The 26,484-nt window shown below is 40.7% G+C and overlaps 1 protein-coding gene across 3 annotated transcripts in view; it reads right to left on the bottom strand.

The window, feature by feature from the left end:
• The window catches only part of NELL1 (neural EGFL like 1), a 987,615-nt gene that overhangs the window by 662,192 nt on the left and 298,939 nt on the right, over positions 1–26,484 (bottom strand). For all 3 annotated transcript variants that reach the window (XM_081533742.1, XM_081533741.1, XM_081533740.1), the window contains exon 12: positions 19,484–19,612. In XM_081533742.1, the coding sequence (XP_081389868.1) occupies positions 19,484–19,612 (129 nt within the window). The remainder of the gene's footprint in view (positions 1–19,483; positions 19,613–26,484) is intronic.

Below are 26,484 nucleotides of genomic sequence, written 5' to 3'. Positions count from 1 at the left end.
AATGACTCATTGGAAAAGACCCTGATTCTGGGAAAGATTGAGGGCAGAGGGAGAAGAGGGTGTCAGAGGATGAGATGACTGGATGGCATTACCAATGCAATGGACATGAACTCGGGCCAACTTTGGGAAATGGTGAGGGACGGAGAGGCCTGACGTGCTGCAGTCCATGGGGTCGCAAAGAGTCAGACACAACTGGGTGACTGAACAACAACAACAAATAAGTGAGATCATATGGTATTTGTTTTTTTCTGTCTGACATTTCACTTAGCATAATACCTTCAAGGTCTATCTGTGTTATGACAATGGTTAACAAGATTTTATTCTTTTTAAATGGCTGAATAATATTCCATTGTGTTTGTGTGTGTGTGATATATATATATATAACCCCATATTTTCTTTATCCATTCATTCTTTGATAGACACTTGGGTCACTTCTACATCTTACCAATTATAAATAATGCTGCAGTGAACATAGGCATGCATTTATCTTTTCAAGTTAGTGGGGTTTTTTTCATTTTTTATTTTTTCTTCTTCTTCAGATAAATACTCAGGAGTGGAAATGCTGGGTCACGTGGTAGTTCTACTTTTCATTTTGGGGTCAGCCCCCATACTGTTTTCTATAGTGATTGCATTCTAGGCTACTGTTAAGAACTTAAATTGCTTTATTTTCTATGACCCCCCCTCCCATATAATTCATGTTCCAGGTATAGTAACTCCCAACTGCATCCCACCATCATATTATGCCCTTTCTCCAGCCTCTTATCTATGGTACCATGTGCCTTTGATGGACCTTGAGGTACCTGCAGATGAGAATTTATGGTCCCTTTACTCAACTGCTACATTTTCTCAACTCCTACATGTTCCTCTAAAATCACTTCTAAAATGACAAAATTAAGAATTTGATAAGAGTGTCAAAATACATATGCTTTTCCTTCCAGCTAACACCTTTTTTTCCTCCCTATCTGCCTGGTAAAATACTACTCAGCCTTTAAAACTCAGTTTCAAGTGTCTTGTATGACACAGAATGGTAGTTTCCATATATGTCTACTACAGATTTTGCTGGGATAACAAATGATCTCATATCTCAGTAGCTTAAAAACAAAAGTTAATTGAATTTATATTACTTGTCCAGTGTAGGTTGGAAAAGGGAGGTACTGCTTCTGCTGCTGCTAAGTCACTTCAGTCGTGTCCAACTCTGTGCAACCCCATAGACGGCAGCCCACCAGGCTCCGCCATCCCTGGGATTCTCCAGGCAAGAATACTGGAGTGGGTTGCCATTGCCTTCTCCAGTGCATGAAAGGGTAAAGTGAAAGTGAAGTCGCTCAGTCGTGTCCGACTCTTAGCGACCCCATGGACTGTAGCCTACTAGGCTCCTCCGTCCATGGGAGTTTCCAGACAAGAGTACTGGAGTGGGGTGCCATTGCCTTCTCCAAGGGAGGTACAGATCACGGTAATACTCAGGAACCTAGGCTGACAAAACAGCCATTATCTGGGGTTACTATTGCCAATGAGAAGGCATTTGGCAGTTGCTTACCCAGAAATTAAATACTCTGACTTGGCAGCAACACTTAGGACTTCTGCTTAAAATTCCTTGGCTCAAACCACTATGGCAAATGTTTAGTGCCTGGAATAGGGTAGAACCTGAAATGTTTAGTGAACTTCTCCACAACTATACATCAGAATCCCACGCTCTGGGAATAGCTGAGTTATCCAATAATCAAACTATGGGGTAAGGCACAAGGAATGCAAGAGGAGTGAAAGCAAGAGAGAGTGCATGGCAGAGAATGAAATTTAAAGATAAATTGGTATGTCATCGTTCTAAAGTTATAAAGTAGTCATCCCAAGACAAGTTAAGAACTTTATAGGACTTCTATATACTTATTTTATAATTTTACTGTCAATAATAATGACTTATCTATGGGAGGTATATATTACAAGGGCTTCCCTGGTGGTTCAGCTGGTAAAGAATCCACCTGCAATGCAGGAGACCTGGGTTCAATCCCTGGGTTGGGAAGATCCCCTGGAGAAGGGAAAGGCTACCCACTCCAGTATTCTGGCCTGGAGAATTCCATGGACTGTACAGTCCATGGGGTCGCAGAGTGTCAGACATGACTGAGCGACTTTCACGTCACTTCGTGTATCACAAACCTCTCAGTGGTTAGGGTCTCAAAAGATCCTGCTTAGGGAACCCCCTGGAGGTCCAGTGGTTAGGACCTCACCTTCCAGTGCAGGGTTCATGTTCAATCCCTGGTCGAGGAGCTGAGATCCCCCACATGCCTTAGGGCCAAAAAACCAAAACCGCATAACAAAAATAATATTGTAACAGATCCAATAAACACTGTAAAAATGGCCCACATTAAAAAAAAAAAAAGATTCTGCTTGGACTCTGGGTTTAGGAAGGGTCCTTGGAAATGGAGTCTTCACAGGACTTCCTAGGAGATTCTGCTGCTTAGCAGCATTCAGGAAGCCCAGGGATAAATGACTGGGTATTTATGAGTTGACCTACATGTCTATGCTAGCTATAATCCTTCTAGAATTTATATCATCTTTAAAAATGAAGAATATGAAATCTATTATAAGGTGTATTGTGACCATTAGATTAAGATGGCATGAGTAAAAGTAATCAACACCTAACATGGGAGAGGGCAGTCAGAAAATACTGTTCTTTTCTTGTAGTCTGAGTGCCCACAGGATATCTGAGAAGAAGTGTTCAGTAAATCCAGAAAAAGAAAGGGTGGGAGGAAGTGAAGTCAGCTATCCAAAAGAGGAGGCTGGGAGGCTACAGTCCAAGGGATCACAGAGTCAGACACAACTGAGCAACTAACAATTTAAAACCTCGGTGATTCAAATACGTCTATTTTAAATCATCAAATGCCATGGTGGCTCAAAGGTAAAGAATCTATCTGCAATGAAGGAGACTCAGGTTCGATCCCTGGGTCAGGAAGATCCCCTGGAGAAGGGAATAGCAACCCACTCCAAGATTCTTGCCTGGAGAATTCCATGGACAGAGGAGCCTGATGGGCTAACAGTTCATGGGGTCGCAGAGAGTCAGAGACAACTGAGAAACTAACAACCAGTGTGCCATGAATAATATTAGGTGTTGGAGATGCAATGATGAAGAAGACAACCTTTAAGATCCCATTTTTCCTTTGCTGGGCACTACTTTGTGGAGAAAAAACCCAAATGATAAAAAAAAAAAAGGCACAATAGCCACCTCCAAAGTTGTTTCCCCATATACACACAACTGGAGGCAATAAGCCCCAACCTGGCCATACTCATCTATCAGGATGAAGAAGAGGCTGAGAACTGATGCCCCAGTAGAGCTGGTGGCCTTGTCAGTAACCTCGGTTACCAGCCAGAAATCAACAAGAAGCACAGCCTCATGCCCTCCCCAAGGCCAGGAGAGGGATGCAGGAATTGAAAGAAGATCTTTCAATAACAAAGGGGCACACAAGGGTTCACAGGCTTTTCCCCCAGATAATCAAAATTTCTAAGTCTCCAAACCCATCATTAACCAGTTTGGCCTTGTTTTCTATTATTTCAACTTTAAGTCGCCTGGGTTAAAGCAGAAACTATTTCAATAAACTCATTTCATTCCTTTGAAAATATGGTAAAATATGCCATTAACATAAAACTAGCAGGCCCAGTGACATGATTTTTCAAAACATGTATATATCTGCATGTTTATGTAGGTGTGCATGCATGCACACACACACACATACTCTCTCTCTCTCTCTCTCTCTCATATCTTCCAGTTAGGAAAAAGTGACATTTTCAATTTCTTATAGCTTTAGTAGACCAGGTTTCCTTTTATGGTTACATGGTTTGTTTTTCTTTTTCTAGAAGAAATCCATGGATTTATGGTGTTTGGCCCCGTACTGAATGAGCTGAAGGGAGATTTATAAAGCAAATAAACAAAAAGATTTACAGTTCCTTTCTCAAAGCAGCTAAAAATTATGGAAAAATTCACTGACCTTTAAGAGAAGAACTTGGTTCAGTCAACCAGAAACTAATGCACCTAAGAGGCTTCCAATTAATCCGTTAATTTAAATCCTTTGTCTTTCTCCAATAAATATGCTGGGGGAGGGGGGCGGGGCGGCACGGCAGAATCCCATTCATTCCTTTTGAAGTGTAACTACCTGTGGCCCATATAAACAGCATGTCCTATTACACTAAGCACAGAGCATCTATAATGTGAACAATAATTAGAAAATGAGGAAACTGTGGGATTAGAATGAAAAGGGAAATAGAGCAGACAGCTAAACGGGAGGAGCCGAAGGAGCTGATTTTGCAGGATAAGCTAGGGAGAAAAGAAGGACATGGAAGGGAAGATTCCTGGGTCTTGGAGGAGGAAGATGGAAGAAGGGGATGAGAGTGAGGAGGTGACAGGTCTGCTGTTCATCTAGGTTTTTCTGTGAAGTTCTTCTCAGGGGAGAGTCTGAGAAAGGGATCTAGAAGATTTAGAAGGGTGTTTCCTCAGCTATGTGGTCTAGGACTGTGAAATAAAAATTGCCCAAACTCTTATTGTGTTTTGGGGATCCACTACAAGAAGAGAAAGTAAAAACAGATAAAACACCTCATTAAGTTTCTCTGATTGCTTTCTTCCGTTTTTTTTCTACTTGTCTGTATGGAGACCAGCAAGACAATCTGGGATTAGGATTGCGGGCATAACATTTATTAACAGTGTAACCTTGGGTAACTCATTTATCCTGTCTGAGCCATGGTTATATGGAAATAAAAGTAGTACCTAGCTTGTAGAGTTGTGAGGATTAAATGAAATAATGTGTATAAGATGCTAAGCACACTGTCGTTGAATAGATGCTGAGGATGTGGTAATTGGCAGCAGTGGCAACAGCAGCATCATTATTTGTTTACCATGGGGCTGAATTCAATCTAATGATGTGGTTTCATATAGAAACAGCTGGCTTAGGTATAAAAAGATACAGGTTTAATTATAACATCTGAGCCTCAATTCCCTCTTGCAGAGATAACAACTAGAATTTCAGAAGCTAAGCGATCTAACTTTGTTACTTAACTAATGGGGTAACCTCAAGCAAGCCACCTGATTTTTCCGAGCCTTAGTTCCTCATTTGTAAAACAAGAATATCCATAGTTGTATTAGCATATAATATGAAAAAGATGAAAAAGCATGTAAAGTATTTAACATGTAATTATATCAAATATATTAATAAACACTAGCAGCAAAGATTGCTATGATTCATTCTTTCACTGATGCACTCAACCGCTACAACAAATTAGCTTCTGTCAGCTGAAACTTGATGTTAGAAACTCAGCAGTGAAGAAAGCAGACAAAAATTCCTGACCTCTTGGAGCCTCCTTTTCAAGCCAATAAGAGTGCCTTACCTACTATAAGCATTCAATAAACAATTTGAGTATGTTTTTAAGAGAAGATCCTAGTTTCTCATCTATAAAATAGTATAAGAATGCGAATCCATATTTTATGGGATTTGATAGAAGATGGAGTTAAAATACATTAAAGGACTTCATAAACTACCATGCACTATACAGATATTTGTTATCCTGTTTATCCTACTCATATACATGCTTAATGGCCACATATTCTGCAGCATCAAACACAAACTTTACCAAGTGAGGGAAAACAATATGATGAACCATTTTCAAAATTATTATTTAGAAAAATTAGATTTGCAATGTATAGGTCAGGCAAATTATTAAAGAAAAATAAACAGATTTTGTAAGGGTTCACATTAAAGAAAGTTTCTCACACTTTTATAACTCACTATAGTCCTGATAGGAAATCTTGATATTTGTAACACAGATACCTAGAGATTTCTGGGAATCCCCAGATTTGTAAACATTAGCAGAGCCTATAATTTATGTAGTTAAAACACATTAAGGACCATTTTCCAAACACATGTTCCACAAAACACTAGTTTCATGGAATGATAAGAGATTTCATGTATTATGATGATTTCATGTACAAACAGGTTTGACAGATGATGGGTTAAATGCAGTTTTCTAGGAGTTCTTTAAAGTCACTGAATGCAATTTTGATCTCTGGTATTCAATATGTTCTAATATATTTGAACAAAGAATCCCTTCTTAGGGACAAGTGCAATAAACTCTATGAATGCAACAGTTAATACAACTGCAACACTGGGATGATCCCTCCAGATCTTCGACAAGAGGGGCTCAATACTCAGTGAGCAGTGGACAACCACAAAGCAGAGTGGGGATGTGGAAACCAAACGGCCTATCACTCAGTAGCCAGTTAAATTCCCATGTGCTTTGGCCAGTTGCTGTATGTCATGGACATTTACTGTCTAGACTAAAATGAATTACAAATTATGTTTAAAAGTGAAAAAAAAAAAACCTAAACACTGCGTGCATACATACACAGGTATGTGTGTGTATGCATATGTGTAGTATTCAGGTTGGGTTTTTCACTTTCAAATATTATATTCATATCCCATTAACAACAAAAAAAAGTCGATTGTGGGAGTTGCACCAAAACTAACCACACAATAGGTAGTGGATTTCAACTGTATCCTCAGAGAGGCCCAGTTCTTACCACTGGATTGGGGAAGAAGAAAGGTAATACACTGAGATATATCCAAGAACACTCAAAGCAAGCCCCTGATTTTGATCACCTATGGGAACAACATTAGTGAATAATAGTGGATAACCATTTACTACAAATGAGTTGCAATTCATCAAAATAGAGTTCAAAAATAATCCACTTCGTCGAAGTATATTGACATACTGGGAAAATACATAGTACTAAAAGCACTTATCTTTTTTTTAATGTAAGCATTTCAAACTTCACATTAAATAGATTCTCTTAGACTGCCTGCACTCCAGACCAGTAAATATGAGGTGTTAAAACCTGGATAGGAGAGAAACCTCCCAGACTCCTACGAATTTGCAGAATAGCAAGCAGCACAGGAAGCGAGAGCTAACTAAAGATCCCCGAGCATCGTGAGAATTTCTATTTATCACAGCTTATCTGCGACTGAGAAAGGATGATTTGTTTACCCTGCCCACTGCAAGACACTCTACTCGTGTGTCAGAAATACAAATATTACTTCTGAGTAAGAAATCTGCCACTGACTAGAACTGGAGAAAATAGACTTGGCCAGATGTATCCTGGCAAAGAAAAGAAAAAGTATTAACAGGAAGGAAGGAAGGAAAGTCGCTCAGTCGTGTCCGACTCTTTGCGACCCCGTGGACTGTAGCCTGCCAGGCTCCTCCGTCCATGGGATTCTCCAGGCAAGAACACTGGAGTGGTTTGCCATTTCCTTCTCCAGGGGATCTTCCCGACCCAGGGATCGAACCCAGGTCTCCCGCATTGGAGGCAGACGCTTTAACCTCTGAGCCACCAGGGAAGTCCTGTATTAACAGGAATCAACTGGAATTATCTTTCCTCTAGATCATGGCTTCGGGCTATGCATTACTTTTATGTCAGGAGGACCTGAGATTAAATCCTAGCTCTGTCATTTACTACAGAGCGGAGATGTGTGAAGCTGGGTTTCTTTATTAATGAAGTGGAGACAGTTTGGATTAAACAAGATAACAAGTATGAAGACCTGACTAGCACAAATGTTAAGAGTTTCTAGAAAAAGGAAAACTATCAAACACTTGAGAGGGTCCCATTTCCTACTATCAGTCGTTCATTTATTCAATAAATACTTAACTGAGTTAGGCTTCCCTGGTGGCTCAGACAGTAAAGACTCTGCCTGCAATGGAGGAAACCCGAGTTCTATCCATGGGTGGGGAAGATCCCCTGGAGAAGGAAATAGCAATCCACTCCAGTATTCTGGCCTAGGAAATCACATGGACAGAGGAGCCTTGTGGACTACAGTCCATGGAGTTGCAAAGAGTCAGACACAACTGAGTGGCTAACACTTTCACTTTCTTTCTTAACTAAGTAACCACTCTGTTCCAGGTACTGTCCTAGATGCTGCTGCTGCTGCTGCTGCTAAGTCGCTTTAGTCGTGTCCGACTCTGTGCGACCCCATAGACGGCAGCCCACCAGGCTCCGCCGTCCCTGGGATTCTCCAGGCAAGAATACTGGAGTGGGTTGCCATTTCCTTCTCCAGTGCATGAAAGGGAAAAGTGAAAGTGAAGTCGCTCAGTTGTGTCCAACTCTTAGTGACCCCATGGACTGTAGCCTACCAGGCTCCTCCGTCCATGGGATTTTCCAGGCAAGAGTGCTGGAGTGGGGTGCCATTGCCTTCTCCGGTCCTAGATGCTAGTATATAGCAATGGCAAGCAAAACACGCAACAATCCCAGCCTCTGTGAACCTTACATTCTGAATGCTCATTTCCCTTCTTCCTTCTCAATCCTAAAGAAACAAACTTGCTACGTTGCCACTCAAATGTAAGGCCTGAGCTTTCACAATGCTAGAGGCACAGACAGGTAAACCCTAATCGCTCTGCTACAAGAAATTCCTATAGTTCGGCTCACAAAAGTTCCCTTTCGAGTTTTGAGTAGCCAGGAATCAACATCAAATGACATAGTTTAGCATTTCAGCAGCAACAAGAAAAGTTATAAATGGTCAGAAGTGAATGGGAAGAAGTCCCTGAATCTCTGCACCAGCTCCTTAGAAGGTATTGGGTAGCACTTGGCTTTCTGCAGATCTTTCCAATACTATAAAAGGAGGGGAAGGCTCTTGGAAAGATGTACAAGCTACGACTGGAACACATGTCAAGGTCACTTTTTCTACTTTAAAATTGGCAAAGAAATTAACAAAATCTCTCTCTGAGATGCCAGACATTTTAGTGCAAAGAAGCCATAGAGCACTAGCCTGTATTCATGGGGAATCACACCTCCGTGTATTCATCAGTTCATTCAGATATATTCCCTGCATATTTACTACGTTCCAGCCCTAGGATAGGTCATGGGGATACAAAGATAAATCAGACACAGCCCTGAACTTTGAATAGCTCTTTACCTAGAAATATGTTTAAAAGTAATTAAGATCCTGTGTGATGAGCACTTGAATAAAAATCGCAACAAAATACTGTCAGATCCCAGAAGAGGAAGCTATGGCGTCAGCCACCAGAGTTTACTGTGGTATGGATGAAGCAATCAGAGAATTGATTCTAATTTCACTTCTCAAATAATATCCAATCTACCCCTCACATCCAATCCATCAACCAATCTTGCCAATTTCACCTCCTGCCTTTTTGTCCACCTCCACGTCCACCATGACATCTTGCCTGCTGCTGCTGCTGCTGCTAAGTTGCTTCAGTCGTGTCCGACTCTGTGCAACCCCATAGACGGCAGCCCACCAGGCTCCGCCGTCCCTGGGATTCTCCAGGCAAGAACACTGGAGTGGGTTGCCATTTCCTTCTCCAATGCATGCGAGTGAAAAGTGAGAGTGAAGTCGCTCAGTCGTGTCCGACTCTTAGCGACCCCATGGACTGCAGCCTACCAGGCTCCTCTGTCCACGGGATTTTCCAGGCAAGAGTACTGGAGTGGGGTGCCATTGCCTGACATCTTGCCTAGACGACTCCAAAAGACTGACAGTTGGAGTCCCTGCCTGGCTGTAATATTCTGTCCCCCAACTGTAGCCAGAATGATTTTTCACAATGTAAGTCTGATCTTATCACATCAGCTTTAAAACCTTCAACAACTCCCCATGGCCTTTAGTGCAAAATTTGAACTTCATAGGCCTACAAGGCCTCCTAAGGCCGCCTCCCTTTGTACTCACCACTCTCCAGCTCCCACTTTGGGTTCCGAACAAAGTGTGCCTTTGCTCCCTTGTGTCTCCAAATCTTTAGAGATGTTATTTCTAACTCTTGCATTTTGGGGGGTGGGTGATTTTTACTTACTTTTTATTGCAGTATAATTGGTTTACGATGTTGTGTTATTCTCTGCTGTACAAAGAAGTAAATCACCTACATGTATACATATAGCCCTTCCTTCTTAGAGCTCCCTCCCACAGTGGAATATTACTCAGCTATAAAAATGGAATTAAACTGGGTCATTTGTAGAGATGTGAATGGACCTAGAACCTGTCATACAGAATGAAGTCAGAAAGAGAAAAACAAATATCATCTATTAATGTGCATATGTGGAAACCAGAAAAATGGCACTTATGAACTTATTTGCTAGGGAGAGAGAGGGACATGAACATACAGAGTGGACATGTGGACACAGTGGAGGAAGAGGAGGGTGGGATAAATTGGGAGATTAGGATTGACATATATACAACTAACTCTTGCATTGATCTCCTTTTTATCCTCTCTCTAGCATCACTAACTGCATCTCATCCTAATGTCTCTGCTTGCAGGGCCCATAGCATCCCATACTTACCCATCAAACATTTCTCATCCCTCCCAATCAATGCCAATATTTCAAAATCTTTCTCTTACATGATCCTTCCTTGCTAATCCCAGGAATTAGCCCTCCTCTTCCTTACTACTCACTGACACATATCCTGAACCATAGATTGCAAGAATGAATTGTGTCTAATTGAGCATTTATCATACTCAAACATAACATGCTAGTAAAATCTGATTTTGTACTAGATCTTGCCTTAGACCTTTTTGCTCACTTGAGTTGCTATAGCAATTCTTAAGAGAAACTAACAAAGTCGAAATTGGCACACTGATTTTACAAAGGGGAAGGGAGAATGATGACGTTCCCAGCTCCAGTTCACAAAATAATGGTAAAGCCAGGATTTCTAAGTCACATAGGTGCCTCAAGCAAAAAGTGAAACTGTTAGTTGCTCAGTCATGTCCGACAATTTGTGACCCCATGGACCGTAGCCTGCCAGGCTCCTTTGTCCATGGAATTCTCCAGGTAAGAATAGTGGAGTGGGTTGCCATTCCCTTCTCCAGGGTATCTTCCTGACCAAGGGATCAAACCTGGGTCTCCTGAAGTGCAAATCTTAGTCAAATTTTTTTTTTACTGTACCCTTGCTATTCTCCCCTAATTATTTTGAGGGTACAATTCATGTTTTCCCAGGCAAGCTTCACCAAGAAGCAGAGGCCCCAGTAGGCATTACACCAGCCATAATACCAAGGGCGTAATAAAAACACCGATTTGAATTCTCAATCCTGTCTAGATATTAGGCATATTGGAGATAGCCAAAAGTTATTAGTTATTTAATAACCAAAAATGCTTAAATCTACTGAATTCTCATTATCACTAAAAGTTCTAAAACTTGGACTTGTTTCTGGAAAGTGACCAAGTATTTTTTCCCCTTCCTCTCTTTTTTCTCTTCCTTCTTTTTGCTACATAAAAATGCTAAGGACTGTACATAACATAACATATGCATAACATCTTTCAAGGAGACACTCTGAAGTCTTAATATACTGCACAGTGAGTCAAGGTGAAAGTACATCATTGGAAAATAATGTAAGGCCATCGTTGCAGGCTTCGCCCCTGGGTACCACCCAGCCCCTCTGATAAATTCACCAAAGAGCCGAGCAGGGAAGATTCACCTGGGAAAATGCCAGACACTGGAACACTCAGCTCTCAGAAGGAAGTCATGGTCAAGAACCAGAACATGTCTGCAAGGATTTGGGGAAGACATCATGCAAGGCCAGACAAGCTTACCTCTTTGATATCAATGCTTTATTACCTCGGCACCCACTATAGCCAAGTCTGAGAATCCACAAAGATACCAACTATGGAAGCAGTGTTGCCTAACTTGGCTCTCTGCCCTTAGCATCTCCCCAGCCAGCACGGCTTCCATGTGGCCATGAGACTGACTTTCCTAACATTACCAATTTGATAATGTCCTCCCCACCTCAGATCCTCCACTAAATTCTCTACACTGCTGTGGCCTACAACAGTGACCTGTTTCTGACCATGCATCCTTATTGATAGTAATTAGAGGTTATTACCTCCTATATGAAAATAGTAATGTAATGAAATATATACATGTACTATTATACTAATATATGATGCACATTGTGTTTAATCACTCAGTCATGTCTGACTATTTTTGACCCCATGGACTATAGCCTGTCAGACTCCTCTGTCCATGGGATTGTGCTGACAAGAGGACTGGAGTAGGTTGCCATTTTCTCCTCCAGGGGATCTTCCCAACCCAGGCATCAAACCTGCATTGCAAGTGGACTCTATCTCTGAACCACCAGGGAAGCCATGATGAACATTATGAAACACCAAAATAGAAATTGAAAGGATGAGATAAAAATAAAGTCCTAATTTTTTTTCCATATCCCAATGGATCCAAGTTTTCACCTGCTGTTATGCCTGCATCCTACACAAATGTACATTGGCTTACAGGATACAACTCAAACTCTTTAGCATGCCTGCAATACTTTTCACCATCCAACCACCAGCCGTATTTCCGTTTTCATACAGATTTATACAGAGGAGACTTACTAACTAAGGGTATTGGCTCAATGCCTCATCTAGGCAATGCAACATACATAATATGCTATGTTATGGAGGCTTAGAAGTCCCACAATCTGCCATTTATAAGCCAGAGAACCAGGAAAGCAGGTGGCATAATTCAGTCCGAGTCCAAAGAGATGCACACCAGAAGACTGCTGTTATAATTCCTGGAATCTGAAGGCCTGAAACCAGGAGCTCTATGGTCTCAGGGCAGAAAAAATGATGGATGTGCTAGCTCAAGAAAGGAAAGAAGGAATTTATCCTTCTTTCACTCTTTTGTTGCATCCAGGATCTCAACGAATGAGATGACTCCTGCCCATATTGGTAGGAGAATCAAATGTTACTTTCTTCCAGAAAGATTCCCATAGACACACTCAGAAATAATGTTTTATCAGTTATTCAGTCTTCTCTTAGCACAACCAAACTGACACTTAAAATTAACCATTACAATTAGACATACATTGTGTGTGGGTGGGTGTGTGTGTGTACGTGAGAGACAGAGACAGAGTATTATTGTTGTTATTTAGTCACTAAGTAGTGTCCGACTCTTTGTGACCCTATGCACTGTAGCCCACCAGGCTTCTCTGTCCAAGGGACTTCCCAGACAAGAATACGGAAGTGGGTTGCCATGCCCTCCTCCAGGGGATCTTCCTGGCCCAGGGATTGAACCCAGGTCTCTTGAGTCTCTTGCTTTGGCAGGTGGGTTCTTTACCACTAGCGCCACCTGGGAAGCCTGTGTGTGAGTATATCTCAACCCTAAATACCTAAAGATCAAGTTCCAATCTAAGCACTGTCAAAGATGAAAATATTTATTGTTACTATAATGACAAATAATTATATAATTATAACACCATCAATAAGCTACAGTACAAGCTAAATGACTCTTGCTTGTGTGTTCAGTCAGGTCTGACTCTCTGCGACCCTAAGGACTGCAGCCCACCAGGCTCCGCTATCCATGGAATTCTCCAGGCAAGAACACTGGAGTTGTTTGTCATTTCCTCCCCCAGGGGACCTTCTTGATCCAAGCAAGGATCAAACCCATGCCTCTTGCTTCTCCTGCATTGGCATTTGGATTCTTCAGCATTGTGCTATTACTATTATTATTGTTTTCATGATTCTAGCAGTCTTTGATATAGCAAGTATGTCATAAAACATGTAGAAAGGTGCTTATTGCCGAAGCCCCAAAGATGCCCATGCTTTACCAATCATCTCTCTTCTTAAAACTCTCTGAGCTCACTGGAAAGGCCTATCTTGGAAATCTTGCCACGACATTACTTGAGTGTTTACAAAACACTGTCACATTCCACACCTTATTTAACCTGCACAAGCAAACAGTACTATTTAGGACATGTTTAAAAGTCTTATTTGGACCATGAGGAAGTCAGACACAAAGGAACTGGGTGATTCTCCAAGATTACCCAGCTGGCAAGTGGTAGAACAGGGATCATTCAAGATCCCCTTATTCAGAGACACAGATGCATAGAAGTCTTATGGACTCTGAGGGAGAAGGTGAGGGTGGGACGTTCTGAGAGAATAGCATTGAAACATGTATATCATCATATGTGAAGTAGAACACCATTCCAGGTTCGATGCATGAGACAAATGCCCAGGGCTGGGGCAATGGGATGACCCAGAGGGATGGGATGGGGAGGGAGGTGGGAGGGGGGTTCAGGATGGGGAACACATGTAAACCCATGGCTGATTCATGTCAATATATGGCAAAAACCACTACAATATTGTAAAGCAATTAGCCCCCAACTAAAATAAATAAATTTATTAAAAAAAAAAAAAAGAAACATATACCACATAAAAAAAAAAAGATCCCCTTATTCTTAGTTCAAATTCTTTCACTCTATCACAGCCCTGAGAGTTGTCAAGAAAAAAATAAAATGGGGTCAGCGAAAATGCTAAATAGCAGGGATATTTGAAGATAGCTGACTACCAAGGCAAACTCCCAGGCACAGACAACCCACTTAGTTCTGCCAAGAGCTCTCTCTACCACATTCAGGAGATTTTTTTTTTTTTTTTTTTTTTTTGCTATGCTACATGAAATTTAACAGCTTGGGGATTTTCTTAATTAACAAGCATCCTCTTTTAAGAATGCATTTACCTCTGGGAACATTATATAGATATCAATCATTTACAAATGTATGTAAGCTTGTTCCATGAATGGCTTTCCTCCTAGAGTAAATCTCAGAACTGCAGCATATGAGAAGCTGTGAAGTTTGTTCGGAAGGAAGAGGAGATGGGTGACATTGGGACATGACGTATACGGGGGGTGGAGCAACTGCAGGTGAGTTGCTAGGGAACTAGGGAAGTCTGGAGATATTGCAAAAAGAAAGCAGAAGCGAGATGGTTAAATCCTATCTAGTTTCCAAGTGAAGGAAGGACTTCATCAGTATTACTATGCTAGGTACCTCACTGCTAACAATATGCTCCTGGCAGGACTGATATAACTTGGTCCCTCCATATAAGAACTCTCCCCTGCTACCTTCCAATACTCCAAAAAGAAGTAGACATGAGAAGCCCACATTCTCAAATTATTGGCCTCTACGAGCGCACACTCTTCCAAGAAAGATCCTCATAAACTTGATATAGGTTGACGACAATAACTGTTGTAATTCACTAAATCACCAGCATAAACTAGACAATTTACTGAGTTTTTGACCTGCATTGTCTCATTATCATCTTAATTGGGAAATCCAATTTCCCACATTGGAATTGGCTATAAAAAAGCAGTAATCTACTACTTGCGGTCTGTAAATATTGGTAGCAGAGCCAGGGAAGACTATTAATGATCTACACAGTTTGCACTTTTTCTAGTAACTCTCAATGCTTCCTCTGTAGAAAACTACTTTCAGTCATGAGCACTGAGTTGGAGGTATCCTTCTGAAACCACAAGACTTGGGTCAACTAACTCAGGCATGTATACCAGTAGGCTAAGTTACACAAAGATAACAGATAATTGCACCCTCCAAAATATCAGTGATTTACAGTTATTTCTTACTAAAGCCACGTGTCCATCACCTATCCATTGTCACTAGTTCCATGTCATCTTCATGCTGGGACCACAGCTAAAGGAGAGATGCCACTCTAGAACATTGCCAGTTGATGAGAAAGAGGTGGAACCCTGCAACAGCTCTTCGAGCTTTTACTCTAAAATGGTACAGATCTCACATACATTCAGATTTCATTAGATCAAGGAGACAGCAAATATTTTGAACAAGGCCACATTGGAACAGGGTGGGGGATGGGGAGGTAGGGCACAGCATAAATCAAGGCATATGAGTTGTGAGTTGAATATTAACTTTACTTCATTTCTCTGAGTCTTTGTGTCCACGCTTACAAAATAGAGTTCATCTGGTGAACGCTACCATTTTCCTCAAAGATTTACTGGAAGCCTCAAAGAGTATAATATATATAAAAGGAGTTCAAAAAATTCAGAGCACTCCGTAAGTAGGAGGTATTATTTAATACTAATTGTAGTACTTTCTATGCCTGGCAGATTTCATGATGTATATGTACCACTCACTCTTTATTCTTCAACCTAACCTTTTACTACTTTTTTACTAGGAAAAGTGTGAGACTCTATGTAGGCTTCAAATTCAAGAAGATCAGGCATAGACCCCCAACTACTGTACTTTCCTCAAGATACTACCTCTAACTGAAGCTAATGTATCAGAAACTATTTAAGACCAACCCATTGTCATCACAAAGATTAAAAAAAAAAAGTCACAGTAGACCAGGTTTCATAAAACACAAAACTCCGACTATAGCAATTTTCAAAATGGGAAATGTTCCTGTTGGAGCCAGACGAGGCAAAATGAAACAACCTCCTGTGAATTGTATCATAGCTGACAAAGGTTCTTATTACCTTCTATTGATTGGCCAGGAGTTCTGATATCTTCTCTATGGCAGTTTCTAAGACAATCTCTGCAGAGCAGGAGGAGCCCTTAATACACTATCTCTCTTCTACTATCCAAGGAAGTTAAGAAAATTGAAAGTCTTTTGTGCTTCTTTTTCCACTGAAAGCCTGAATAGGCTCTTCAAGATAGTCTGGACAATGAGTGCAAAATTTTGTTTTAATTTGCAAGCCAGTCTTGTTCATCATGGTTTGTACAATATGGGTCATCTTCACTCCATTTACTCCGAGTAAAAAATAACTTGCCTGAAGCAGTTCATACACATCTACTCCTCTCTCTCTAGGCTACAGTGAGACAATGAACTCGGCCTCTGAGAGTCTCTGGGTACCCAAGTGGCTGTGTGGTGAGCATCCCAGAGGATAATTCTGAGGACAGAAGCTGAGTAAATGGCCATACTGCATTTTACCATAGCAGAGTATGCTATCCATGGCTTTCTATCCACCCAAAGCCACACATACCCTCCTCCTACAGCTACAACCACATTTAATTCAGGCAAAGATCATTTAGTCTCAGGGAAAGTAAACCCTTATTCCAAATCCAGGGGTGGAACACAATTAGCGCAAGCCATTATGCTTTGAGACAATCATCTCATTGGTCTAGGGGTGGATAGCAGGTAACCCAGGTCTAAAAAATAAGACAGCAGAAGTCTTCTGCATGGGGGGAGAGAGCCAAAGGAGGTAATAAAGGACATTCTAGGAGAACTTTCCTTAAACATAAAAAGATAGAACCTTACACAGAGAAGGTTTTTAACCCCTACTCCTCTCTTCCTTGGGATACTGGTAGGAGGACATCACATCTGGGGCTATGGCAGCCATCAAGCAGTCACAGGAAAACAAGCCCAAAGCCCACGTGTGCTGAAGATGGCAGAATGGAAAGAGAGAAGGGTGTTTGCTCTAAATATTGATATTCACTCTACTTGGTTCTCGGTGCCTTCCATCCAATGCACAGGATCTGACCCCTGTTTTTTTCCCCTGAGTTCTACTCTTAGACAGTGAATGGGCTCTAATGTTCAGTCATTTTTTTCTTAGGTGTTATCCTTGAACTTGTGGAATGCTCCCCTGATTAGAGAGAACTTACTGAAGCCCAAGAACATCACATGTCCCAAGGTGGTCCCACAATACACACTGGCCCAATGCCCTGAACGCACAATGAGCTGAGAAACATGTTCAAGAAAACAGGGATTTAGACCTTAAATTGCTCAACAGAATCAATAGAATAAGTCTTCACATACAAAGTGAGTGAGTGATAGTCTCTCAGTTGTGTCCAACTCTTTGTGACCTCATGGACTGGAGCCCACCAGATTCCTCTGTCTATGGAATTCTCCAGGCAAGAGTACTGGAATGGGTTGCCATTTCCTTCTCCATCACACACAAAGGGTAGGCATAACATGGCACCTCATAAAACTGATTCTATGTAACAAAAATGAGGAGAGAATCAAAGAGTCGCAAACAGCATTCATGCCAGCTGTTTCCTCCCAGGTTCTTCCAGGTCTCAACAGCTAAGGGGAGTTAGGAATGGTGGGCACACTACTACCAAAAGACAACCAAAATGTCTGCCAATGATAGAATCAGGATTCAAATTATTTTGAGGTTCCTTCTATCATTTTTATAATTGTTGAGTCTATCCCACATATACTAGAAGGTAAAGAGCTAAATTTTTCAGACCATTACCTGGCTTGTGGGATTTTTTTCATGATGAATGGAGAGAATAATGTTCTTTTTTTTTTTTAATTTTTAAAGTTACATTAATTTTCTGACAAAATCACAGAAAAGTGTAAGGTGCAATACAAAACAGCACAAGGTACAATATAAGAATAAATGTTAACATGAAACATTGAAATTAATAATCCTCTTTCTCAAAATTGATAAGTCTTGATAACATGATATTAAGGCTAGTTGAAAAGTTGCATAGCTAAAGGGGCAACTCCATTCTCCCAAGTGACATGTCTCCCAAGTAAAGTTCAGTAAGCAAAAGAAAAAGAACTGTAGAAAAAAGTGGGGGAGGAACTATTAGACTTATACTGTATTGCCAATGAGAACCAAAACAGTAATGAAGAAAATCTTCCATAAGAAATGGAAAACAGAGGATACCTAACAGGTTCTGAACACTAACAGTAATTAGACACACTTCCTTAACAACTGACAAGGTCTTTAGTAAGCCAAATGTTAAGCAGAAGTCAATAACATAAAACAGCAGAATGGAAAGAAATTTACCATTATTGGCATCAATTGTCTTCACCTTGACAATACCTGATCTACTTGAGACAAAGCAGTAGAGGATAGTGACCAAGACACTGCAGCATTCACTCCAGTTGCGATATCCACATTCCTGATTAACAGATCCCTAAGGTTCAATATATTGTTAGTCAAGATGACAGGAGTACTTGGGTCCAACCAGAACAGAGAAACAGCCTAGCACCAATTTGCCTATAACAATTTCTCTAAACCAACAGGAGGGAGCCAGTGAGCACTGGAGAAATGGAAGATCTTAGATTTTAGGTCACTTTACATGTAAGTCCAGGGTCAGAAATAATTCCCGTCCCTGTGGTATGTTAAAGGAGCAGGAGCATGCAATACTTGCCACCAGAGTACTGAGCATGGCAAGAGGGGTCCACATAAGACAGAGGAGTTGCTCAGCTTTGTAAAGGAGAAAAGGGGGTCACTGATGCTTGAGGCCACCAACCTACTATAATGACACCAATCCATGTGCCAAAGTTATGAGTCCATCCATCACTGGGGCTTTCACAAGAGTTTGAGAATTATTAATAGCAACACATGACCTTGGCAGAGGAAGATGATGACAATTGAGTAGAAGTTAGTATGAAAGCATCCATTCAAAAAGAGAATCCACTGCATAACATTTAACTGAAATTGAAGATGATGATCTTCCCAAATAAGACAACATAAAATGAGGTATTTAGAGTTTTGCTGGTGATTATTAAATACAGTGACAGTAGAACATGGGATCTGATATGGCTCTACTGCATTTGTTGCTTTGCTGTGTTTCATAACTTCCTTCAAAAGTCTTGCTATTATGTGCTACTAAGCAGCCTGGATAAGTCAGGAGAGGAGAGTATCCTAGGCAGTTGACAATTTCTTCTAGGATCCCACAGGACCAGAACCAAGGGAAGGCTTTCAATCTTCAGCCATATCTACCAGGAATACATTTCTCACAAGTTGATTTTATTAAATAGCTCACTTACCTTCACAGTAGGCAGAGTCTCCCTGGATAGAAATGTAACCATTCTTGCACTCACAAGTAGCTTTGGTATTCCAGTTTTTGCACTCTGAGTTTTCACCACATTTAGGTCCTTCAGCACAAAAGTTATGACCTAGAAGAAACAAATAAAATTTTACATCAGGAAAGAGGAGAATAAAAGACTTCCAAATAATAAAGCCAGAGACACTGTTATTATATGTCAGCATACATGAGAATATGCCTTGGCAATATGCAAAGGTAAATTTGCATATCCATAAAGAGGAATAAAAAACTTTGGGTCATCCCATACCTGACGATTTTCTCTAATATACAAATTTGCTGAAGTTATTCCTTTTTGAAAGCTTTATCCATGTTGATTCTGAATTTTCTTTCCACTACTTTCTTACGTGACTACTCTTTTAAATGGTTTTATTGCAAAATTTATGATACATAGGAAATATATTAAATGAATATATATGAATATATCAAAATTAATATAAAAACTATTATCAGTACCTATTTATTAAACATCCCCAAAGAATCCCCCTCTCAGCCATTAGAGACAACTACCCTAACAATTGTGTTAATCATTCCTTTACGTATTTCTGTATGCTTTACCATACACAGGTATGTATTTCTAAATAATAGATTATTTAGTTTTGGCCATTTTGAACTTCACCTGTGAAATCATACTGTACCATATCCTCTATGGCATATGTGTTTTTTTTCCTGTTCATTCATACTGATGCCTATGGCTATCATTCATCAGTAGTATATAATATTTCATAGTATAAATATTCCACAATTTATCCATTATACTAAGTATTGACATTTGAGTTATTTGCAGGTTTTGAATTACTGGCATAGCTGCAAGAAACATTCTTGAACATGTCTCCTGAGGCATACTTTTTTAACCACATGTTTTACATTTCTTTGTCCAAGAGTCTTTCTTGAATCTAAGACATTCCCTCAGGGATAGTTACTTTTCCTCTTAACATATTCTTCATAAATTCTTTTAGTGAAGATAAATTTGACAGCCACTATGCTCAATTTTAATTTATCTCAATATGTCCTTTGACCACCCTCCTACTTGAAAAACTGCTTTACTAGGTACAGAGCTATTTTGTCTCAACATTTTGAAGATATCCCATTGTTGCTGGCTTCTAACTGTTGAGAAGTTAGTTGTTAGCCTAACAGTCATTTCTTAGTATGTGACAAACCTTTTCTCTGTGACTTTTAAGATCTATTTTATTTGGTTGGTTAGTTGATGAGCTTTGTTTCATATTCATTAACTTTAAGGTTTTTAGGTGGGAATTTATTTTTATTTGTTCTTCCTGGGATTCCTTGGGATTCTTAAATATAAAGATTAGTTAAATCTTTTATCAATTTGGAAAATTCTCAGGTATTTTCTCTTCAAACATTGTCTCTTCACCACTGTCTCTAATCTCTCTTTCTAGAATTATAATGAGATTACTATTCTCCCTTCTTTCTTAAAGTGAGAGTGAAGTTGCTCAGTCGTGTCGGACTCTTTGTGACCCCACAGACTATAGCCTACCAGGCTCCTCCGTCCACGGCATTTTCAAGGCAAGAGTGCTGGAGTGGGTTGCCATTTCCTTCTCCAGGGGATCTTCCAGACCCAGGGATCAAACCCGGGTCTCCTGAGTTATAGGCAGACGCTTTTACCATCTGAGCCACCAGGGAAGCTTCTTTCTTAAGCTCTCCTCCACGTTACTTCTACTTGCCTTAATATTCCCATCTCTTTTTTCTATGCAGAATTCTGTTTAACTTCTAGATGTATCTTTTGGTTTCTTAATTGTCTCAAGTAGTGTCATGTTCTGTCTCAGTCATCCACATCATTTTTATTTTACTTATATTTTTTTATTTTCTAGAATTCAATTTCTTTTTAAATCTCCTTGGTCAAATTTGTAGTCTCTCATTCTTTCCTCTTTTAATTTCCCCCTTTGAAAAACATACTAGAGGAGGCGGGGCTAAGATGGCGGAGGAATAGGACGGGGAGACCACTCTCTCCTCCACAAATTTATCGAAAGAACATCTGAACGCTGACCAAACTTCACAAAACTACTTCTGAAGGCAGGCAGAGGACGTCAGGCTTCCACAAAAACTGCGCATTATCTTCAAAAGAGATTACGTGCCTAAAGCAACTCCCAGCAAAGAACCCCAGACGCTCGCATCATCCGCCACCAGCAAGTGGGGGCTGAACGGCGAGGAGCGGGCGGCATTGCCTAGGGTAAGGACCGGGCCCGAGTGCCCCGAGGGCAATCTGAGGGAGCTAACGTGAGATAGTAACCTAAACTGTGGGACAGCGAGAGAGAGAGAACTATCCCGCGAAAAGCCCAACTCTAAGGCACTGCCAGCCGGCTCACAGAACAAAGGACTGAGCGATACCAGAGGAGAGCTAGCCGGCTGCGGACCGCCCCATCCCCCGCCGGACACAGCGGGCAGGCAGGGCCCGCCAGAGCCGGAAAGGGGCAAACTCGGCTCCAGAGAGGGCACCCCCTACCAAACTGCAAACAGGCTCCCAGTTTCTAAGCAAAGACTGCCTGAGATCCCGGAGGGTCGACAGCCGCCAGGAGGGTCGCAGCCAGAGACCAGCTCCCCAGAACCGACACAAAGCACACCGGAGCCGGGCGCGCCCGTAAACCGAGGCGGGGACCAGGGAGGTGATAAGCTGCACCACCCCAACAGGGGAGAGCGCCCTCGCCAAACTCCTGGCCGCCTGGGCAGCCCCGACCGGGAACGGCACAAGCCGCGGGCGAAACCCACAAGCCGCGGGCGAAACCGAGTCTGCGCCTTTCTGGAGTAACCGGGAGCCTGAACCTGAGCGGCTTAGACCTGGGAAGTGCACGCAGCTCAGGGCCCGCTCCCTGGCCGAGTAACCTGAAGCCTGAGCAGGGTAGACGGGGAAAGCACACACGCCGTGAGCGGGGGCGAACCCAGTGCGGCCGAGACACTGCGAGCTTACCACACACACGCGAGAATTGCAGTGTTCCTTCCTCCCCACAGCACGATTGAACAAGCGAACCTAAAGAGATCACCTCCACCGCTTTGTTGCAGGGCGGAAATTAGATACTGAAGAGATCTCCAAACAGAAGCCAAATAAACAGAGGGAAGCGCTTTGGAAGGGACAGGCCAGCAGATTAAGATCACTGTAGTTAATACCGACTGCATTGAAAAGGACCTATAGATCTTGAAAAGTATAAGCAGGAATAAGGATCTATCTAAAACTGAGCAGATCCCACACTGCTCACAACAGCTCCAGAGAAAGTCCGGGATATATATATTTTTTACTATTATTTTTTTTTTTTTAATTTTTTTTTTTTAATTAAAAAAACAATTTTTTTTTCCTCTTCTTTCCTTTTTCTTCAAGTCCTCTATTACACCTTTAACTTTCATTTTCATAACCCACTATTAACTTGCAAAAAAAAAAAAAAAACCCTATTTTTGAAGCAAACTACATACATATATCTTATACCTTTTGTGTTTTCTTTTTTTTAATGTTTTTTTCCTGTTCTACATTTTTTTACTGTTTCTTTTTTTACTGTTTTACTGTTTTTTTTTCTTTTTACACTGTTTCCTTTTTTCTTTCTTTTTTTTTTTTTTAGATTGTAAGTTTTATAAGAGTCTAACCTCTACTCTAGATTTTTAATCTTTGTTTTACATATTTGATATCAACTTTGTACATTTAAGAACCCAATCTTTAGGACCCATTTTTACTCAGGAGTGTGATCACTGGCCTGATCACTCTCTCCCCCTATTGATGCTCTTTCTTCTCCCTCAGGGAACCTCTATCTCCCACCCTCCTCCTTCTCTTCTCAACCCAATTCTGTGAATCTCTGAGGGTGTTCTGGGTACCGGAGAACACTTCAGGAACAGGATACTGCCCAGATCTCTCTCTCCCCTCTTAATTCCTCCCTTTCTACTCATGCTCACCTCTGTTACCTTCCTCCCCCCTCTCTATGTATCTCTGTGAATCACTCTGAGGGTTCCAAACTGTGGAAAGCACAGAGGGAAGTGCTTACTGGCTAGATTGCTCTCTCCACATTTGAATTCCCCTCTTCCCCTCCTGGTCACCTCAACCCACCCCCCCCACCTCATCTCTCCATGTAACTCAGTGAACCTTTCTGGGTATCCCTCACTGTGGAGAATCGTTTCACCATTAACCTAAAAGTTTTATTATTGAGGCTGTATGGAAGGAGAAGTCTGGAGGCTACTGCAAGAATAAGACTGAAAGCCAGGGGAAACATTAATTAATAAGAGACCATCCAATAGCCTCCATAAATTCACTGAAACCAAGCTCCACCCAAGAGACAATAAGTTCCAGAGCAAGACATACCACGCAAATTCTCCAGCAACGCAGGAACATAGACCTGAGCATCAATATACAGGCTGCCCAGAGGCACACCAAATCCATAGACATCTCAAAAATTAATACTGGTCACTCCATTACACTCTAGAGAGCAGAAATCCAGCTCCACCCACCAGAACACCGACACAAGCTCCCCCAACCAGGAAGCCTTGACAAGCCACCTGTCCAACCCCAACCGCAGTGAGGAACCTCCACAACAAAGAGGAACTTCATACTACCAGAATACAGAAGGGCCACGCCTAACACAGCAATCTAAACAAGATGAAAAGACAGAGAAATACTCAGCAAGTAAAGGAAAATGAGAAATGCCCACAAAGCCAAACAAAAGAGGAGGAGATAGGGAATCTATCTGAAAAAGAATTTAGAATAAGGATAATAAAAATGATCCAAAATCTTGAAAGCAAAATGGAGTTACAGATAAATAGCCTGGAGACAAAGATTGAGAAGATGCAAGAAATGTTTATCAAGGACTTAGAAGAAATAAAAAGGAATCAATATAGAATGAATAATGAAATAAAGGAGATAAAAGACACTCTGGAGGGAACCAACAGTAGAATAACGGAGGCAGAAGATAGGATAAGTGAGGTAGAAGATAGAATGGTGGAAATAAACGAAGCAGAGAGGAAAAAAGAAAAAAGAATCAAAAGAAATGAGGAAAACCTCCGGGACCTCTGGGACAATATGAAACGTCCCAACATTCGAATCATAGGAGTCCCAGAAGAAGAAGATAAAAGGAAAGGCCATGAAAAAATACGCGAGGAGATAATAGTTGAGAATTTCCCTAAATTGAGGAAAGAAATAGTCACAGAAGTCCAAGAAACCCAGAGAGTTCCAAACAGGATAAACCCAAGGCGAAACACCCCAAGACACATATTAATCAAATTAACAAAGATCAAACACAAAGAACAAATATTAAAAGCAGCAAGGGAAAAACAACAAATAACACACAAGGGGATCCCCATAAGGATAACAGCTGATCTTTCAATAGAAACCCTTCAGGCTAGAAGGGAATGGCAGGACATACTTAAAGTAATGAAAGAGAATAATCTACAACCCAGATTACTGTACCCAGCAAGGGTCTCATTCAGATGTGAAGGAGAATTCAAAAGCTTTACAGACAAGCAAGAGCTGAGGGAATTCAGCACCACCAAACCAGCTCTCCAGCAAATGCTAAAGGATCTTCTCTAAACAGGAAACACAGAAAGGATGTTTCAACACGAACTCAAAACAACAAAGTAAATGGCAACGGGATCATACTTATCAATAATTACCTTAAATGTAAATGGGTTGAATGCCCCAACCAAAAGACAAAGGCTTGCTGAATGGATACAAAAACAAGACCCCTATATATGCTGTCTACAAGAGACCCACCTCAAAACTAGAGACACACACAGGCTGAAAGTGAAAGGATGGAAAAACATATTCCATGCAAACGGAGACCAAAAGAAAGCAGGAGTCGCAATACTCATTTCAGATAAAATAGACTTTAAAATAAAGGATGTGAAAAGGGACAAAGAAGGACACTACATAAAGATCAAAGGATCAATTCAAGAAGAAGACGTAACAATCATAAATATATATGCACCCAACATAGGAGCACCATGTAAGGCAAATACTAACAAGTATGAAAGGGGAAATTAACAATAACACAATAATAGTGGGAGACTTTAATACTCCACTCACGCATATGGATAGATCAACTAAACAGAAAATTAACAAGGAAACACAAACTTTAAATGATACAATAGTCAAATTAGATTTAATTGATATTTACAGGAGTTTCCACCCCAAAACAATCAATTTTACCTTTTTCTCAAGTGCACATGGAACTTTCTCCAGGATAGATCACATCCTGGGCCATAAATCTAGCCTTGGTAAATTCAAAAAAATTGAAATCATCCCAGCCATCTTCTCTGACCACAATGCAGTAAGATTAGACCTCAATTACAGGAAAAAAACTATTAAAAGTTCCAACATATGGAGGCTAAACAACACGCTTCTGAATAACCAACAAATCACAGAAGAAATCAAAAAAGAAATAAAATTATGCATAGAAACGAATGAAAATGAAAACACAACAACCCAAAACCTATGGGACACTGTAAAAGCAATACTAAGGGGAAGGTTCATAGCAATACAGGCGTACCTCAAGAAACAAGAAAAAAATCAAATAAATCAACTAACTCTACACCTAAAGCAACTAGAGAAGGAAGAAATGAAAAACCCCAGGGTCAGTAGAAGGAAAGAAATCTTAAAAATTAGGGCAGAAATCAATGCAAAAGAAACAAAAGAGACCATAGCAAAAATCAACAAAACTAAAAGCTGGTTTTTCGAGAAGATAAACAAAATTGACAAGCCATTAGCCAGACTCATCAAGAAACAAAGGGAGAAGAATCAGATCAACAAAATTAGAAATGAAAATGGAGAGATCACAACAGACTCCACAGAAATACAAAGGATCATAAGAGACTACTACCAACAGCTATATGCCAATAAAATGGACAACTTGGAAGAAATGGACAAATTCTTAGAAAAATATAACTTTCCAAAACTGAACCATGAAGAAATAGAAGATCTTAACAGACCCATCACAAGCACAGAAATCGAAACTGTAATCA

The sequence above is a fragment of the Giraffa tippelskirchi genome, chromosome 10 (genome assembly GCF_054371585.1).
Source record: "Giraffa tippelskirchi isolate mGirTip1 chromosome 10, T2T-mGirTip1v1.2.pri, whole genome shotgun sequence".
Lineage (NCBI taxonomy): Eukaryota > Metazoa > Chordata > Mammalia > Artiodactyla > Giraffidae > Giraffa > Giraffa tippelskirchi.
The sequence above is the reverse complement of the archived record's forward strand: the minus strand, read 5'-3'. Positions and strand labels throughout refer to the sequence as shown.